Raw genomic sequence first — 18,915 nt, forward strand, 5'->3', positions numbered from 1 at the left:
TTAGGGCAGAAAGTAACAGGACAGGAAATCCCTTTGTGGCTCAGTGGTTAACGAACCCGACTAGGATCCATGAGGTTTCGGGTTTGATCCCCGGTCTCGCTCAATGGGTCAAGGATCCGGTGCTGCCGTGAGCTGTGGTGGGGGTTGCAGACATGGCTCAGATCTGGCGTTGCTGTGGCTGTAGCATAGGCCGGCAGCTGTTGTTCCAATGCAGCCCCTAGCCTGGGAACCTCCATATGCCACAGAGTGCGGCAATAAAAAAAAAAAAGAAAGAAAGAAAGTAGCAGACCAGATTTTCGGTCTGAAACATCACCCTGGTTGTAGTGTGGAGAACATACAGGAGGAGGCAAAGTGGAGACTGGGACAGGAGGAGGCAAAGTGGAGACTGGGAGGCAAGTGAAGAGACTGTCGTAGGAACCGTGGTGCCTGGGACCAGGGGGTGGCCGTGGAGGTGAAGAGATCAGATAGGTTAATGAGGCAGAACTGGCAGAGCTTGCGACTGCCTGGATGCAGGGATGAGAAAGAAGGGAGAATTGACAGGAAATTCCCGAGTTTCCGGTCCGAGAGCTCATGGTCTCTGCTTTTGTTCCTCATCTCTAACGTTGGGAGGAAAGCGTTGTTATGAGGATTAAGGGCGTTAAATGTGTGAAGGACTTAGGACAAAGCCTGGCCCGTTGCTATCATTATCATTATTATTGTTATTGCTGTACACTGTTGAAAATTGTAAGAATTTTTTGTTTCTGTACTCATCAAATATTACTGATCTATTTCATCTGTTTAAAAAAGAATAATAGGAGTTCCCATGGTGGCGCAGTGGTTAACGAATCCGACTAGGAACCATGAGGTTGCGGGTTCGGTCCCTGCCCTTGCTCCGTGGGTTAAGGATCCGGCGTTGCCGTGAGCTGTGGTGTAGGTTGCAGACGCGGCTCGGATCCCGCGTTGCTGTGGCTCTGGCGTAGGCCGGCAGCTACAGCTCCGATTCGACCCCTAGCCTGGGAACCTCCATATGCCGCGGAAGCGGCCCAAAGAAATAGCAAAAAAACAAAAAAAAACAAAAAAAAAAGAAGAAGAATTTTTGCCCTCAACCCAACGGGCTCTGGGGTTTTGTTTGTTTATTTGTTTGTTTGTTTTGGCCGAGCCCACGGGAGGTGGAATTTCCCAGGCCAGGGATCCAACCAGCGCCACAGCAGTGACCACATAGGATCCTTGAACTACTAGGCCACCAGGGAACTGCTTAGGGTCCAGTTTTGTAAGATATCATTTCCGAACTTTGTGATTTGGGGGAAAGTTAACCACTCTGAGCCTTGATGTCCTCATCGATAAACTGAGGACAGGCAAAAATCCCTATTCTGAAAAGACGAAAGGTTGTGTCCTGCAAGGCACTGGGAGGGACTGAATGTGTAGGCCCAGCAACGGGGAGGATGTGGAGGCCGGTACCAGGGGAGCCCATGCCCATCCCCTGAGGCAGGCGACACTTCCCCTCCGCAACAGCAGAGGGCGATGTCGCAGACTGCGGCGCCGCAGGACCACGGGGGCGGTGCTCCGTCAGACCGGCGTTTTCCCCTCCACGTGGGGACGCGGGATGGCGGCGGCCGTGGCGGTGGGTGTGCGTGAGTGGGGGTGGGGGCGTCGCGGCTGGGCGCTCGGGCTGGGGTCCCAGAGACTAGAGTCCCAGAGGCGGGAGGGAGGCGGAAGTGGGGACCCTGCGGTCTGAGCCATGGGAATGACGCCTCCGGCGCTGGTTCACACAGGATGAGGCGGCGCCGCGCGACGTGCAGCGGCTGCTCGTGCAGTTCCAGGATGAAGGCGGGCAGTTACTGGGCTCCCCGTTCGACGTGCCGGTGGACATCACCCCGGACAAGCTGCAGCTCGTGTGCAACGCGTTGCTGGCCCAGGTGAGCGGCGGGCCCGGGGGCCCCGCGTCTCCTCCTCCGGGCGGGCGGCGCTGCCCTGTTCGGGAACGCAGGGTATCAGGAAACCTAAGGTCTTGAGTTGGGCTTCCATCCCTCACCCACAAGGATGATAACCTGGCAGTGCTGTCTACCTGGGGGAGGGTCGAAAGATGGGATCGTGTGAGATCGCTTCACACGCCCACCATCGGGGTACACCTGCGGAGAGAGACCGAGTTTTGAACGCATTGGCTGCACTGTCATAGTGATCCCTGGTCACAGCCCCTAATCATATCCCCGTTCTCATTAGAATCCCCATTTTACAGTCTTGCCTGAGGCCATTAAGTTATTTGTACGATACTGCGCAGTAGGTGGTAGATTTGAAACCCAAATAATGTCAGACTGAAAATTTTTCCTCACTTAAGCCAGCGTTTATCAAAACGCTGCTCTCTATTGGGAGGTGAGAGGGCTGCTTAAAAATACAGTACCGGCCCTCACCCCACGCAGACCCTGGAGTGAAGCAGAAAGGATGCTTTTTGGATGCTTCTTACACATTGGTGGTTTAGAAAACGCTAAATAATACTATATACTAACCCTTGGCAGTTCCCTTCATGGGTCAGCGGTAACGAACCCAACTAGTATCCAAGAGGACCCAGGTTCGATCCCTGGCCTCACTTGGTGGGTTAAGGATCTGGCATTGCCCTGAGCTGTGGTGTAGGTCGCAGGCGTGGTTCAGATCTGGTGTTGCTGTGGCTGTGGTGTAGGCTGGCATCTGCAGCTCCGATTCCACTCCTAGCCTGGGAACTTCCATATGCTGAGGGTATGCCCTAAAGAGACAAAAAAAAAGCACTGTATCCTAACCCTAATCCTGGACTTCAGGGGGGTTTTTTTGTTTTTGTTTTTTTGTGGCATATGGAAGTACCCAGGCTAGGGCTCGAATCAGAGCTACAGCTGCCAGTCTTTGCCACAGCAATGCCAGATCCAAGCCGTGCCTGTGACCCACGGCAACGCCAGATCTTTTAACCCTCTGACGAGGCCAGGGATGGAACCCACCTCCTCGTGGATACTAGTCGGGTTCTTAACGCACTGAGCCATGATGGGAACTCCTGGACTTTAGTGCTCTTTTGAAGAACCTGAATTAGTTGTTAGCAGTAGGACATTGAGCTAATCACTCAGGTGCTCTAAGCCTCAGGTTTTTTGGTCGATCAGTTTTAATGCCTACCTTCCAGGGTGGCTGTAAGATGCAGATAAAGGATTTTAAAGTGGTTTGTAGGTGTCCTGCAGTTGCTCTTCGGGGAGGAAAAGGGTCGTGCTCACTGGGGAAGGATGAGGGTGTCCCAAGCAGCTTGGGGTCAGGGGTGGGGTTCTCTGGTGGAGACAGCCTTGCCCGTCCTTTGATGGGGGGTTCCCTTTGCCGCTGTCCTCCAGGAGGATCCCTTGCCACTGGCTTTCTATGTCCATGATGCCGAGATCGTCTCCTCCCTGGGGAAGACGCTGGAGTCACAGGCAGTGGAGACAGAGAAGGTTCTCGACATCATCTACCAGCCACAGGCTGTCTTCAGGGTCCGCGCCGTGACCCGCTGCACCAGCTCCTTGGAGGGTCACAGTGAGGCGGTCATTTCCGTGGCCTTCAGCCCCACAGGAAAGTAAGGACAGCTGCAGAGGCCTGGAGGGAAGTGTGGGTGCAGCCTCTGGCTGGGGTAGGGGGTACCCCCAAGTGATGCTCGGTGGGGCTTCTGGCTGCCTACCATAGACCAAGCTCTGGACTCAAGTTGGCAAGTAAGGGACTTCCCCAGTGGAGGTTGGTCCCCAAAGGCCAAGGATACATGCCCTGGAAGAGCCCTTCCTGGACTTGACCTCGGGGTTCCTAGCTGTGTGACCTAGGCAGGTCACTTCACCTTTTAGAGTTAATTTTTCTTCTGCAAAACAGGGTTTATTTGCCTCTCACAATCCTAGGAGGATAATGGGAGGCTTTAAATCCAGTTATGGCTGTGGCCATTCTTTTTAGGAAAGACAGGGAGGGAAATGGCCTCCTGGGGTCTTCTCCCAGATGGCATCCGTGTTACATTTCTCCTTCTCGGAGGGGAGGGAAGAGTCCATTACCTGATTCTGTTCCCAGAGAGTGAGTGATTGAATAGGCAGCAGAAATGGACGCATGCAGTGTTTCGGATGGCCCTGCCCCTTGTCCTCAGTGCAGAGGTCAGGCGGCCCCTCTTCTCTCCCAGGTACCTGGCCAGTGGCTCCGGAGACACTACCGTGCGCTTCTGGGATCTCAGCACTGAGACACCACATTTCACGTGCCAGGGTCAGTACGTGCTTAGCTGCTTAGGGGGTTAATGTGATGGTGGGTGGGTGATAGCTCAGCTCTTTAGTTCCTGCAGAGGCCCAGAGCAGAGGCCAGCCCCCAACCTCCAGTTAGCAGCTGCCTGTTCCTAGGTAGGGACCTTACATGTGAGCCCCACCAGCCACTTGCAAACAAGCAGAGGAGTTCCCCCTGTGGCACAGCAGGTTAAGGATCTGGCATTGTCTCTGTGGCCATGCAGGTTCCATCCTGGCCCAGTGCAGTGAGTTAAGGATACAGCATTGCCGCACCTGTGGCATAGGTCACAGTTGCAGCTCAGATTCAGTCCCTGGCCAGGAACTTCCATATGCTGAGGGTGCAGCTAAAAAAGGAAGGGGGAAAAAAAAAAAAGAACAAGCATGAACTGGATGGAAGTGTCAGTGTGGGGTTGCAGGCAGAGACTGACTGACTGGTAGCAAGGAGATCCGGGCTTAAACCTGGCCTCTGCCACGGTGGTTCTCAAACTTGAATGTGCATCAGAACCATCTAGTGGACTTGTTAACATACAGATTTCTGGGTCCCACCCCCAGAATTTTTGTCTCTTGAGGTCTGGGGTGTGGCCTGAGAGTTTGCATGTCACGTTCTCTGGGTGGTGCTGATGCTGCTGGCCTGGAGACTTTACACTGGCTGGGGGGACCTTGTGTATAGGGCCTGCTTCCTTTCTAAGCTTCAGTTTGCTCATCTGGGAAATGGGGACGATACTTCTTGCTTTGCTCCCTACTCTTGAGCTGTCATGAAAATGACATGGGCTGCCATGTGTGAAAGCACTTTATGTCACAGAGCCCTGAGGACCCATTAGAAAGTGGTGGTATTATCTGTGCAGCAAGATGCAGGGCTCTAGCTCCTGGGGAGGGGTCTCCCTTTGCCTGGGAAGCCGCATCTCTTTTGTCATTTCTTTAGCAGCTAGCTGATGTGTTTCTGCAGTGTGTCAGGCATTGCTCGGCATGGGGGACAAGGACAGATGTGGTCCCCCTTTCTCCCTCCCCTGCTTTCTTAGGACATAGACACTGGGTCCTTAGCATATCCTGGTCCCCAGATGGCAAGAAGCTGGCTTCCGGCTGCAAGAATGGCCAGGTAGATGGTGCTCAGGGTAACTAGGCAGGCACCCTGGGGCTCCCTTCCTGGGAGGCGGGTCAGAATCAGGTTCCGGGGTGTTTGGGGGCAGGGGGGGCATCCTTGGTGGGCCAGGGTGGGCCGGGCTGGGCCGGGGGAAGGTTGGGGAGGGACGTCTGGTGAGCTTCTGTCCTTCAGATTCTCCTGTGGGACCCAAGCACAGGGAAGCAAGTGGGCAGGGCCCTTGCAGGCCACAGCAAGTGGATCACAGCCCTGAGCTGGGAGCCCCTCCATGCGTGAGTGACACTGAATGACCTGGGGCGAGGGGTGGGGGGGCTCAAAGCTGTACCCCTCCCCTGCTCGGTGCAGAGGAGTCTTAGGTGACAGTGTGTGGTCTGAGTGGCAGGCAGTGGGGAGGGTCACCTGGATGTGTGTTGCAGGGAAGGGGTGCTCATCACCAGCCTGAGAGCCGTCTTGCAGCACAGCCCGATCTTGGGGTTGAGAAGCTGTTGAGTTCCCGTTGTAGTTCGGCAGTAATGAACTCAACTAGCATCCATGAGAATGCAGGTTCAATTCCTGGCCCCACTTGGTGGGTTAAGGATCCGGCCTTGCCGTGAGCTGTGGTGTAGGTCACTGATGTGGCTCAGATCTGGCATTGCTTCGGCTGTGGTGCAGGCCGGCTGCTGCAGCTCTGATTTGATCCCTAGCCTGGGAACCTAAATATGCCTCAGATGCGACCCTAAAAAGACAAAAAATAAAGAAGAAGCTGATGAGACATCATCTCAGGCCTTGGGGCTGGGATTGGGAGGGCCGTGGGAAGACAGGCTTTGCCAGGTCAGAAGTGAGGGCGCGTCTCCCTTCCTCTCCAGGAACCCCGAGTGCCGCTACGTGGCCAGCAGCTCCAAGGACGGCAGCGTGCGGGTCTGGGACACAACCGCTGGCCGCTGTGAGCGCATCCTCACGGGGCACACGCAGTCGGTCACCTGTCTCCGGTGGGGAGGGGACGGGCTCCTCTACTCCGCCTCCCAGGACCGCACCATCAAAGTCTGGAGGGCTCATGATGTGAGAGCTGGGGGGATCCCAAACCAGCCTGGGGACATCTCCGGCCAGGGATGCTGGTGCGGCCAGGAACGCTGACCAGTGTTTCTGACCATGTTCTGGGAACTGGCCCGGGAGGCACTTCGGGAACGAGGGGTCCTGCTGGTGGTGCTGCATACAGCAGAGGTGCCAGGGGCCGTCAGCAGGCTCGGGCTCTGGGAATTCCTGCTGTAGGGAAGCCTGTTGAGGTTTATCGAACCTGCTGTATCCCACAGTTAGTAGACTAGAGCCCTTATTTTGTGACATTTCCCTTTCATGAAACATTTTCAGAAACGTCGATCTGGGCGGGTGCCCTCATTTTGCACATGAGGAGAGACTTGAGCCCTGGGGGTGGTTTGATTCGGATCCCACTGAATGAGGGCCTTCTTTGGAGTCCCACGGCGCCCGTCTTCTGGGGCTGATCTGGGGGTGCAGGTTCCCTGAGGGGAGAGTGCTGTGTGCGCGTCTGACCTGTCTCCTGCCGCCGTAGGGCGTGCTGTGCCGGACGCTGCAAGGCCACGGCCACTGGGTGAACACCATGGCCCTGAGCACGGACTACGCCCTGCGCACAGGGGCCTTTGAGCCCGCCGAGGCCTCCGTCAACGCCCAAGACCTCCGAGGGTCCTGTGAGTGAGCGGGAGGCAGCAGGGAGAGGGCCGCTTGGGAAGGAGCCAGTCCTCTAGCCTTAACGTGCAAGAGGCTGGACCTAGGCTGGGGGGGACGGGGGGCGCCTGCTGGTTGTGTTGGATTTCTGATCAGCCTTGTCCCTCCCCTTCGGTGCCTGGACACAGTGCAGGAGTTAAAGGAGAGGGCCCTGAGCCGCTACAACCTCGTGCGGGTGAGTATCCGCCAACCTCCCTAGCGCTGTGCTCGTCCTCTGCTGGTCCCTAAAACACTGCTGGCCCCAGCTCAGGATGTACCTTTTCCCGAAGGTTGTTCTGTGTAATCCTGGTTTGCAGTCCTAAAATCTTAATGTGCTGGGGATCATCTTATTTTATTTTGTTTTATTTATCTATGTACTTGCAATCTAGGGCACCTCTCTTTTGAAAATTTTATTTAGTTTCAGTAACACATGCACGTTGGTCTAAGGTTCAAAGCACACGAAAGGTAGTTGATGGAATGTCTCATCTCTGCTGCAGCATCACCCATGCCTTCTGGAAGCATCCAGTGTACCAGGATCTTAGGTCTCCTTCCAGAGAGACCACATGCATACACTACGTGTGTGTGTTTGCTACACACAGTACAGATATACACACACCCGCGTATAGAGACCCAGGTGTAAAAATCCTTCTTTTTACCGCTTTGCTTCTTTGTGTAATCATATGTCACAGAAATGGTCCCGCCCCGTGTGCGTGAAGCTGCCCTGGGACGTAAGCCGTGCAGGCTCGCACTGACCCAGCTTCTTTCTCCAGTCCCTGCCTCCGTGCTGACGTTGAGCGAGCAGGGGGGTGATTGCCGCCCGGGTCAGGCTCTCCCCCCTGAGACGCGGGCTTCTGCCTCCCCCAGGGCCGGGGCCCAGAGAGGCTGGTGTCTGGCTCAGACGACTTCACCCTGTTCCTGTGGTCCCCGGCGGAGGACAAGAAGCCCCTGGCACGGATGACGGGGCACCAGGCCCTCATCAACCAGGTGCTCTTCTCCCCAGATTCCCGCATCATCGCCAGCGCCTCCTTTGACAAGTCCATCAAGCTGTGGGATGGCAGGACGGGCAAGTGCGTGGGGGGCATGTCGGGGGAGGAGGGGCACCCTTCTCATGGAGGGACCTTGTCTCTGCTGCTTCCCAGCTGTGTGGCCTGGGCCAAGTGTTTGGATTTTTGAGCCTCATCTGAATGTGCAGACCTCCTCCTCAGCTTCGATACAAGGGTGAAATGAGCTGGCATCTTTAGCACCACCCCTGAGTGGGAGCTGCAAATGCTCGCTCATTCACATCTGAGGAGAGGAATGATCTCGAAGCTGGCCAGGGGTCTGGGAGGCAGCAGTGTAGGTTTGTGGTCCAGTCATCATCTGGCCCTCTTCACGGTGGGGCCCACAGACCAGGCAGTGCATCACCTGGGGGCTTGATAGGAACCCTGGGCCTTGGGAATCAGAATCTGCATTTTAAGGTTCCCTTTCAAGTCTGAGAAGTGCTGGTGCGACAGGCCCAGTGCCCTCAGGGTTAGTTGGGAGGAGGGGCAGAGGCAGAGCAAGGAGAGGGAAGGAGCGAGGAAACTCTTGTTGGGGCCAAAGGGCACCTGAGTCTGTCTCCTGTATTTTCACACCGCAGCCCTGGGCCCTGGGAAGTAGGTCGTTCAGATCCTTTGTGAGATAAGGAAACTGAGTCTTAGAGAGGCACAGTGACAGCCAGTTTGTCCGGGCCAGGTTCCAGGTGGGCCTGGCCTCCTATTTCTCCAGGCCACCTGTCCGCAGGCGCTGTTGGGGCTGGAGGTGGTCGGGGTTGGGTGGGGAGTGTGAGGCGTGCAGATGGGCTCAGCGGATGGTGGCATTGGATTCTGAGACTTGCCAAGCTGTGCAGGTTTGGAGGCCTGGTAAGCATCCTGGAAGCAGGCTCATGTGGAGAAGTTTTATAAAGTCATCATGACCAGCAAAGATTAAATTGGCCGGGGGTGGGACCAGGCAGTGAGACGCTGTGAACGCTGTGAAAGTGCCCGGGTACTTCTGACCTGCGGCCAGGGCTGAGAACCACCGCCGCGGGCATAGAGGACCCTTCAGACGGGTTCGAAGAGCTCCCCTCCGCCATCCTCTTCCCTGGCCCAGGTACCTGGCTTCCCTGCGCGGCCACGTGGCCGCCGTGTACCAGATCGCATGGTCGGCCGACAGCCGGCTCCTGGTCAGTGGCAGCAGTGACAGCACGTTGAAGGTGTGGGACGTGAAGGCCCAGAAGCTGGCCGCAGACCTGCCGGGCCACGCGGATGAGGTACCACGGACCCTCATGGGCAGGTTGTGGGGATGACACTGAAGCCTGGTCCTCCTCCCCCACCCTCCTCACTGTGCCACTGTCCCCCTCCTCCGTTTAGGTGTATGCTGTCGACTGGAGTCCAGATGGCCAGAGAGTGGCAAGCGGTGGGAAGGACAAGTGCCTCCGGATGTGAGTCTAGGGGAGGTGGCGGCTGGTGTGCTGGGCTCTCTCTGGCTCTTGGTGACTTTGAGTTCAAGGGCTCTCCCGGTACCCAGACTGGCCCGAGCCGGTGTGCAGAGCCAGGGGCAAGCAGGGGACCTATGGGAATGGAAGGGATTCTGGGCGGCCGTGACGGTACCCTCCAGGGCGAGGCAGTAGTTCTTAGCGTGCTAGATTGTGGAGTCCTGAGACCTAGTTCAAGTCCTGGTCCTGCCTCTCCGTGTGCAGTCGTGGTTCCCCTGTTTCCTGGAGCTCTCAGGAGACAGGAGGGTCAAAGACAGGCAAACATACTTTGGAACCTGAGCGTTGTGCACTTGTAAAGAATTGTGCTTGTGTTTGTCATTGGACAGCCTTGCTGGGCATCCGAGGGGCCAGGCCCTGGAGTGAGGTCCTGGCTGAGACGGTGGTGGGTGTCTAGCCTGGGGTTGGGTGGCTGGAGCAGAGACAGTAGCCAGGTGCTTGATGGCAGGAGGAACCACAGTTCTCCCCCGTAGTGGGCTCCTGGGATTGTATGGAACTACCCTGTCCCCAGGTGGGGTCCCCATCCTGTTCCTCCCCCTCTCCACAGATGGCGGAGATGAGAACTCCCAGGTTTTCTGGGCCCCCCATCTGGACTCAGCCTCTGGCAGTTGCCTTCCCTGATGAAAACCAAAGACTTGGGGGTGGCTGTGGCCAGCGCTCCTGGGACAGACCCAGCGGGCTCTCCCCAGAGCAGGAGAGTGAAGGTTGCAGGAGCTTATCGCTGAGCTCGGCCACGGACACCACTTGGTGCCTCACGGGTGCCGGCCAGGGTGGCGGGCGGCCAGGCCGTGACTAGCCCCTTGTTGCTGCCCGTCTCCTTTCCTAAATGCCATCCCTATTCAGGGTCAGACCCCATATTCTGTGACCAAATAAATAACTTACATTTTGTATGTTTGGGTTTTATGTGTAGATGTGTTTTTGGTTGTGTTTGCGGGAGAGGGCGAGCGCGTCCCCCTACTCTTCCGCCAGCTTTTTCCCTGTCCCTTGATTCTTTTGTGTTTGGGTTTTAATTCCTCATCCTAGATTCTCAGGGCTCCACCAAGGACTGTGCTAAATCAGTCAAGCCCCCTCTGAGCTACACCAAAACCACACTGCCCGGGAAGGTGCCTTTCCTCTCTCCCCCTGTGCCGACAAGGAGTGGCATTTGAGCCTGGGGAGGCTGGCGGAAGCCCCCGGTGGTGGCCAGAGGATGCTCTAAGGCTGTGCCGTCCCCTTCGAGGGTACCAGCCACGTGTGGCTGTTTCTGTTGAGCAGGATCCAATCCTGTTAGCACTGCAGTTGTCACACTAGCTCAGGGATAGCACAGACAGGACAGTGACCATCACAGGAACTTGTGCCAGCCGATGCTGCTCTGGGGGCGCTCTCCTCAGCCTCACAGCACCGCTGGGCTCTTGGGGTACAGAGAGGAAAGTGGCGGCTTTCCAGGAGGCGCCTTCTCACAGGCCACCCAGTGGTGAGCGCTCTGGCAGAAGTGGAGCTGGCGTGGAGGGAGGAGGGTTCTCTGCCCCGTGAGGACTTTGACATCGTGAAGGAAGCCCCCACCAGGAGGTCCTCGGACCCTTGGCCAAGGTCTTGCCCTCCACGCATCTTGCCTCTGCTTTCTCCTGTTCAGGGCCGAGGTGCATCTCCTCAAGGCTGAATTGCAGACAATCCTTGTATGGACCACAAGGGGCCACAGCAGTTCTGCCGTCTTGTTCCTTCTCACCCTCCCCCGCCCCCATCTGTGCCTTCATGGTTTTGCACGCCGCCCGGCTGTGGCTCTCGGCTTCCACCTGGCCCCCCTCTGCAGTGAGACTGCATGAGGGTCAGGGAGACACCGGGGCCTTAGGTCCTGCTCGGTGCCGGGCATCGTTCTGCTCTGCTCTAACGGGAGCCTCAGAGGTACCCTGCAGCCACGCTGGGAAGGGTCCCATGTCTGTAATTTGGCTGAGGAAATTGAGCCCAGGAAGCTTGAATGGTTTGTCTGTGTCCTCACAGCCAAGAAGAGCCAGGATTAAATCAGACCCTCCCCCCAACGCTTGTGCACTTTGCATCGTGTCCCCCAGAGCACAAGTCTGAGGCTGACCGTGCCGGCTGCCACTCCCTCTGTCTTTCCAGTGTGAGGGTTCCTCCGTCTTTGTGGACAGTCTCTTCCACCCATGGGACGAAGGTGATGTTAGCAGAGCCAGGCAGTAGGTGGGGGTAGCCTCTCATCGCCCCGTCCCCCCACCCACCTGGGCTCCGTCCAGGCAGAAGCAAGGAGGGTGGGAGGCAGCGGCCCCCTGAGGCTGTCAGTAGCGTGAAGCAGAATTGCGGGGTGCTGGGTGACCTGCAGGTTTTAATGAGGGACCTGGACCATTCCAGATCTGGGGAAGGAAGCCTAGCAGCTGCGGGCAGTGGAGGCTGGCCTGGCCTGGCCTGCGGTGGCTCAGGTGAGTGGAGCTCCCATAGCCTCGGCCCCAGCCCAGGGGTGGAGTTCTAGGACCACTGCCACCAGGCCCGGGGCCAGCAGGGTGGTCAGCGGTTGCCTGGCTTGGTGCTGGTGGTACGTTTCGTGGTTCTGGTTCCCGAGGGCCCTGGGCCGAAGCTGAAGGAGGTGAGGGGCTTCCTGGGGGTCCCCCCCTTAGTAGGGAAAGAGGTACTCCAGATCTTCCAGCCTCCGCATGTCCTCTATCCCGATGGACACGGTTTTCCGCTGGGGCTCCTTACGCTGCACCGTGATCTGGATGGGGTTGTTCTCGGGGAAGCTGTTCAAGTCAGTGGCCACGGTTGCAAACTGAAATAAAACACAAGTCTTCAGTGTGGCCCACCTGAAACTGTCACGACAGTGTCAATCAACTGTGCTCCAGTATTAAAAAAAAAAAAAAAAAAAAGTCCTCCGAATTCCTTCGCAGACCTGACCCTGACCTCACCTCTGCGACTCTGCTACCCTGTGTGCTTGCTAAATGGGGTCTCCGACAGCCTTACCGACCTCGTTGTTGTCACCAGAAAGGAACGGGCCTGGTTCAAATCTGTGCCTCCCCAGTTGTGTGCTGTTTCTAATCCCGGGGCTGTCTTTACTCAGGCTCCCCTGATCACCCCCAGGCTTTTTCCCTTCTTTGTCCCCTTTTAGCCCCTTTCCCTCAGTGCCCTGGACTTCCCCGACGCACTCACAATTATTTTTTTATTATTATTATTTTTGGTCTTTTTAGAACAGTACCCTCAGCACACGGAGGTTCCCAGGCTAGGGGTGAATTGGAGCTGCAGCCACAGCCACAGCCACAAGGAATCCGAGCTGCGTCTGTGACTTAGACCATAGCTCACAGCAATGCCAGATCCCTAACCCACTGAGTGAAGCCAGGGATTGAACCCCCACTCACAATAATTGATACTAAGTCAAAGAAGCCAAAACCAATGGCTTTGGGAGATGAAGAGTAGAGATGGATGAAGAGATCAGTTTGCATTCCCAGTGGGCTGCAGAGTGGCTCAGCAGAGGACAGCAGCCTGGGTGTGATGCTTATTTGCCCAGGGGGAAGGAAAGCCAGCAGGATGACGAATCCTGGGGGTGTAGGGGCGCTCTCATCTGCCAAAGCCCCTGGTCCAGACCTCTCCCCCACCCCGTGGGCCTCCCTTCTTCCAGGCTCACTTTGTAGGGCTTGCACCACTTCCCCACCCCAGCAGTGTTGGCTGCGCGGACGGTGAGGCAGTAACTCGTGTTAGGCTTCAGCTCCATCAGCTTGACAGTGGTGCCTAAGATCTTGTTGAAGATCCACGGGCGATTCTTGGCCTTGGGCAGTTCATCGTCATTCTTCCTGATCACCTCCTGCAGCAGGACCTGGTAGAAACTGACCTGCTGCTTGCCTGGGGCGTAGGTCCAGGAAATCTAGGGAAAGAAGCCGCCCCCCAAAGGATTCCTTAGACCAGACGTGGCCTGGCCTGACCGCCTCATCACCGCACCACCCCCAGCAACCTAGGTCAGAAGACCCCACTCCCATCCTTGCTCCTGCTGGAGCTGAGCCAGTTCTGATGGATGGGGTTAGACACCCCCAACCCACGGATCCAGAGCATTAGCTACGCTCCCTGGGCAGCCCCACTGACCTCAGAGTGGACCCCCACCCTATATTCTAGACTGAGTGACAATGAAAGAGACCTAGCAATCATCTTGTCCACCTTGCTTATTGCAGATGGGGTTACAGGTTCAGACAGCAAGTGCCTGGCCCGTGGTCACACAGCAATTGAGTGGCAGAGCCAAGGTTCAAACCAATAGCTCCAGAGTCCAACAATTTGTACTACAACAGTGGTTGCCAAGCCAGGCTAAGGATCTCAAGGGTTTTTAACAACACTGCTGATTCCTGGCCCTGCTGTCACCTGTCTTGTCTCCTACTTCCAGTTTCTCCTCTGTCCTAGCTAGTGGCTCTCCAACTTTGGTGTGCATTGGAATACCCTGATGGACTTGTTAAAACGTGGACTGCTGGCCCCTGCCCTCAGTTTCTGATTCAGGAGGCCCAAATAGGGGAAGGGGAGGGCGAGAATGAAAATTTCTAATAAGTTGCCATATGATGCTGGTGCTGGTGGTGGTCTAGGGACCACCTTTGAGAAACACTGCTCTAGGCCATGCAGCAATGGAACTTCCAGATCTACCATCCAAAACAGAGCTCAAACTGCACCAATCACCTGAGAGAAAGCTTTGCAAAAAGCTAATTCTTGGAGTTCCCACTGTGGCACAGTGGAAGCAAATCCAACTGGTAACCATGAGGTTGCAGGTTCGATTCCTGGCCTTACTCAGTGGGTTAAGAATCCGGCGTTGGAGTTCCCGTCGTGGCGCAGTGGTTAACGAATCCGACTAGGAACCAAGAGGTTGAGGGTTCGGTCCCTGCCCTTGCGCAGTGGGTTAAGGATCCGGCGTTGCCGTGAGCTGTGGTGTAGGTTGCAGACGCGGCTCGGATCCCGTGTTGCTGTGGCTCTGGCGTAGGCCGGTGGCTCCAGCTCTTCTGATTCGACCCCTAGCCTGGGAACCTCCATATGTCGCGGGAGCGGCCCAAGAAATAGCAAAAAGACAAACAAACAAACAAAAAAAAAAACAGCTAATCCTTATTGCTTACCAAAAAAATCTGTAAAGTAGCCTAACATTACAGGACCTCTGGAAAAAGACCCCAGGCTACTTCCTGCTCTGTTCCCTTCCTGTCTCCAGTACAGTGCTTCTCAGCTTGTGATCCTGTGGTCCATGGGCCACCAGCACCACTGGGAATTTGGTGGCAGCGCAGATTCTCAGCCCCACCCAGACCTACTGAATCAGAACATCTAGGGATGAGGCCCAGGAATCTTGGTGGTAACAAGATGATCAGAGCTGCAGGCACAGGAAAGTGTGAGAAGCCCTGAATCGGGACTAGGGCTCTTCCTCCCACACTTTCCACCCATGAGCCTTTGCTAGTGTCAGCCCCCCACCCGAGGCCTTTCCCCATCTGTGTCCCAGCTCAATGTCACTAAATGCCACCACACTTATTCCTACACCTGGAAGTAATGTTTCTTTCCCTCTGGATCCCCAGTGGCACTTGAGCTCAACCTTTCCCATAACACTGAGCCCTCTCTAGTTTGTGCTGGAGTTCTTTACAGACATGCCCTCTCTCCTGACCCATGAACTTGAGGTCAGGAGGCAGGCAATAAGCATCTTCACACTCCCCAGTGAGCTCAGCCTGGCACGTCAGGGGCGGCCAGTAAGCCTCTGCCAAATGCACAAGGAGGGAAACGCACCACAGCCGTGGAATCGCTGACTGTGTGCTCACAGATGAAGGGCGCCTCTGGCACATCCATGACCACGGAGGACTCTGAGGGCGTCGAGGAGGTGTCTGTGTCCACCTCGGGGTTGTCAAGGTCCAGCAGGCCCCCAGGGGCTATTTGGGACTTAGACTGGGGGCAGAGGGCCAGGTCCCCCTTTTCTGTTCTCTTGGCCATCGAGGAGAAGCTGAGTTTGTTCAGCTCGCCCTCCAGCATCCCTGCAAAGAAGCTGCTGTTGGGCTGGGTCACGGCCAATTTGATGGGATTCAATAAGGTGGATGACATGGGGGAGATGCTGGTGTCATCAGAGCTGCATTCAGAATCCTCCATTGGCATCTGCTTCCTGGAGTGGGAGGGGAGACGGGCGACAGAGATGAAAGAAGCAACCCCAGCCCTTGCTGCCTAGAAGCTCCTGGCAGGCAGGCCTTGGGCCCAACTTACCTGTGCTCTCAGCTGCTTCTGAACAGCTCAGAACTTTCTTGCTCTTGCAGCAGTGTTTCAGACTCATCAGGGCACTTACTAGTGAAAAATGCATCTTCTCTGTCCCTGGTCCCCAGTTGGGATGGGACTAGGGAAGCTGCTCAAGCATCTTTTTTTTTTTTTTTTTTTTTACTGCACCTGTGGCATGCAGAAGTTGCCAGGTCAGGGATCAAACCTGCACCACAACAGTGACCCACGCCACAGCAGTGACAACACTGGACCTTAACCCACTGAGCTACCAGGGAACTCCCTGAAGCATCTTTAATATGATCTCCAGATGATTCTGATTCAAGTGTTCTGAGAAAAACTTTTTTTTTTTTTTTTTTTTTTTTGCTTAGGCCTGTGGCATGGCGAAGTTCCTGGGACAGAGATGGAACCCATGCCACAGGAGCAACTCAAGCTGCTGCAGTGACAACACCAGATCCTTAACTTGCTGCGCCACAAGAGAACTTACAGGAAAACCTTTTTAGAAACACTGGCAATACTTTAAGTCCTTCCTTAAACACTCCAGGGAATGACCACAGTGATCTACTGGGATGTGACAAAATATCTAAAAATATCTAAAAAAAATAATTAAGCTTTATAAATATTTATTTCCTATTGTTCAATATTTAACATAATTACTAATTTATTGACTTAAATTTTATAACACTTAACGGTATTTATTAATATATGGCATGTAAAATTAACAGTACAGATAAACACATATTGAGGTGAATGCTCAAAAACATTTTTGTTCCATCTTAATTTTTTAAAATTATGAAATCGTTGGAGTTCCTGTTGTGGCTCAGCAGGTTAAGAGCACGACTAGTATCCATGAGGATGCAGGTCTGATCCCTGACTTAGCTCAGTGGGTTAAGGATCCTGCGTTGCTGTGAGCTGCAGTGTAGGTCACAGATGCCACTCAGATCTGGCCTTGCTGTGGCTGTGGTGCAGGCTGGCAGCTGCAACTCCAATTTGACCCCTAGCCTGGGAACTTCCATATGCCCTGGGTGCAGCTCTAAAAAGCAAAAAAAAAAAAAAAGAATTTCAAAACAGTGACATTTGGGAGTTCCCACTGTGGCTCAACAGAATCGGTGGCATCTTGGGAGCACTGGGACACAGGTTCACTCCCCAGCCCAGCACAGTGCATTAAGGATCTGGCGTTGCTGCAACTGTGGCTTAGGTTGCGACTCTAGCTCAGATCTGATCCGTGGCCTGAGAACTCCATATGCTGCCAGGCGGAAAAAAAGAAAAAGAAAAAAAAAAAAGAAAAAAAAAAGGACAGTGACATCTGATCATTAAACTGAGCACAGAGCCCTTCAGAGCATCAGGCTGTATGTGGCTGCACAGCTCACACACCACGATATCTCCCTGCAGATGATCCCCTTAACACCACTCTCCCTCCCCTGGCTACTTCCTCCCTCTTCCTATGAGATTCAGCTCAATTATCACCTCCTCCAAGAAGGCTCCCTTTACTTTACCCCCTCCCAAGCCATACTAAGTCCCCTCTGGTTCTTCCAGTTGTCCTGTCATATCGCAGACCATGCTATAATATTCTCGATGCTTTTTTTCTTTTTTGGCCACATGGCACATAGAGTTCCCAGGCCAGGGATCAGATCTGAGCTGTAGTTTCAACCTATGCCTGCGGCTGTGGCAACACCCAGTGCTTTAACCTGCTGTTCCAGGCCAGGGATTGAGCCTGTGTCCCAGCACTCCACAGATGCCAGTGACTCTGTTGCACCACAGCAGGAACTCCAATATTCTTTTTTTTTTTTAAGGGCCATACCCGTAGCATATGGAGGTTCCCAGGCTAGGGGTTGAAACGGAGCTGTAACTGCTGGCCGACACTACAGCCACAGCAACACAGGATCTGAGACACATCTGCAACCTACACCACAGCTCACTGCAATGTCGGATCTTTAACCCACTGAGCAAGGCCAGGGATCGAACCTGTGTCCTCATGGATGCTAGTCAGATTCATTAACTGCTGAGCCATGACGGGAACTCCTCTTCCAATATTCTTGATTCTTTCCTGACACCCCTCCCCTTCACACACACACCAGAGGCTGCGAGCTCCTTGAAAGCAGAGGTGCTTTCTGGCTCTGCATTCCCAAAACTTAACCTGGGGCCAGACATCATGCAGGTCTCAAAGAATTTTGTGAAATGAGGAGTTCCTGTTGTGGCTCGATGGTTAACGAATCCAACTAGGAACCATGAGGTTGAGGGTTCGATCCCTGCCCTTGCTCAGTGGGTTAACGATCCAGCGTTGCCGTGAGCTGTGATGTAGGTTGCAGATGCGGCTCAGATCCCGAGTTGCTGTGGCTCTTGGCATAGGCTGGTGGCTACAGCTCTGATTTGACCCCTAGTCTGGGAACCTCCATATGCTGCGGGAGCAGCCCTAGAAAAGGCAAAAAGACAAAAAAAAAAAGAATTTTGTGAAATGAAATCAGGGAAACCCAGAATCACTGCGGAGGTCCAGTAAACCTCAGTCTGAAGACAGGCAGGCCACAGGGGCTAGTGGGGCCATAACCAGGCAGGTGGAGGCACAATAAGAAAGATGGAGGGAGCAAAGCCAGTGGGAATTGAGGGGGCAGAGGTGTCATTGGCGGTGAAGACAAAGCAGAATGACCATCAGCAAATCTGACTAATCCCAGGGGGCCTCCAAGAATTGATGTGGGGTCAGAAATCCATAGCCCCCCCTGCTGTTCCAGGGGAGGGGGGGTGTCTCAACTGTGTTAATCAAGGAAGTACCCCCTCTTCAAGCCCCTCTCCACCCCACCCCCAGCGCCGGCCTTAGAAAGGAGAAAAGGACCAGACTTGTGTCTTACGGTAGATTGATGGCATCCTCCTCCAAGAAGTTAAGCAAACTTCCCCTGGAGGAAAGTGGGAGCCCTTTGGTAGTGACGGTCCTGTTCATAGACTTGGGGTTTGGAAAGGCCTTCGGCATGTGATGGAGCGCGTTCAGGACATTGAGTGTTTCCTTCCTCAGCAAGGCCTCCTCCCCGTCTCCTACTTTGTAGAGTGTCTCTGACGCCATTGTGTTGGTTTGGGACCAGCCGTCACCATGCAGGACAACCAGGCTGACAGGAAGCAGAGAGAAACTGGACGCAGCAGACACACCCTTAGTTTGGGTGGGAGGAGGTGCAATCGGCTGACTTCATAATGATCACAGTGTAACAATTAGGGGCCAGCCTCCCCCTTGATCTGAGGCTGCTGCTGCAGGGGGG

General features: G+C 54.9%; 2 protein-coding genes across 3 annotated transcripts; one reads left to right on the forward strand and one right to left on the reverse strand.

Moving 5' to 3' along the window:
• The first annotated feature begins 1,545 nt into the window (after positions 1-1,545).
• Positions 1,546-10,383, forward strand: NLE1 (notchless homolog 1). Of its 2 annotated transcripts, XM_047757995.1 has the most exons (13): positions 1,546-1,600; positions 1,752-1,895; positions 3,318-3,535; positions 4,115-4,194; positions 5,228-5,304; positions 5,482-5,579; positions 6,153-6,345; positions 6,851-6,986; positions 7,152-7,198; positions 7,867-8,069; positions 9,112-9,271; positions 9,372-9,442; positions 10,041-10,383. In XM_047757995.1, the coding sequence occupies exons 1-13, from the start codon at positions 1,583-1,585 to the stop codon at positions 10,051-10,053; spliced, it is 1,458 nt and encodes a 485-aa protein (XP_047613951.1). In that variant the 5' UTR covers positions 1,546-1,582; the 3' UTR covers positions 10,054-10,383. The 2 variants fall into 2 exon arrangements, with proteins under 2 accessions (XP_047613951.1, XP_047613952.1); XM_047757996.1 differs by lacking the exons at positions 1,546-1,600; positions 1,752-1,895; positions 3,318-3,535; positions 4,115-4,194 and having other exon boundaries at positions 5,282-5,304; positions 6,153-6,229.
• Positions 10,384-12,095: 1,712 nt separating this feature from the next.
• Positions 12,096-18,725, reverse strand: FNDC8 (fibronectin type III domain containing 8). The gene is made up of 4 exons (XM_047757997.1): positions 18,517-18,725; positions 15,203-15,569; positions 13,098-13,334; positions 12,096-12,248 (listed from the first exon to the last, which is right to left on the reverse strand). Exons 1-4 carry the CDS (start codon positions 18,723-18,725, stop codon positions 12,096-12,098), a joined length of 966 nt encoding a protein of 321 aa, XP_047613953.1.
• Between the last annotated feature and the right edge of the window lie 190 nt (positions 18,726-18,915).

This window comes from Phacochoerus africanus, chromosome 14 (assembly GCF_016906955.1).
Source record: "Phacochoerus africanus isolate WHEZ1 chromosome 14, ROS_Pafr_v1, whole genome shotgun sequence".
Lineage (NCBI taxonomy): Eukaryota > Metazoa > Chordata > Mammalia > Artiodactyla > Suidae > Phacochoerus > Phacochoerus africanus.

What these genes read in the sequence shown, in the direction of transcription:
- NLE1 (XM_047757995.1), top strand. An exon ending in GCCTTCAGCCCCACAGGAAA is followed by an intron (nt 3,536 to 4,114) that starts GTAAGGACAGCT and finishes CTTCTCTCCCAG; the next exon opens with GTACCTGGCCAGTGGCTCCG. An exon ending in GCCGCTACAACCTCGTGCGG is followed by an intron (nt 7,199 to 7,866) that starts GTGAGTATCCGC and finishes TGCCTCCCCCAG; the next exon opens with GGCCGGGGCCCAGAGAGGCT.
- FNDC8 (XM_047757997.1), bottom strand. Translation starts at nt 18,725, where the DNA reads ATGGCGTCAGAGACACTCTACAAAGTAGGAGACGGGGAGGAGGCCTTG. An exon ending in GAGGATGCCATCAATCTACC is followed by an intron (nt 15,570 to 18,516) that starts GTAAGACACAAG and finishes CTCCCACTCCAG; the next exon opens with GAAGCAGATGCCAATGGAGG. An exon ending in AGTGGTGCAAGCCCTACAAA is followed by an intron (nt 12,249 to 13,097) that starts GTGAGCCTGGAA and finishes GTTTTATTTCAG; the next exon opens with TTTGCAACCGTGGCCACTGA.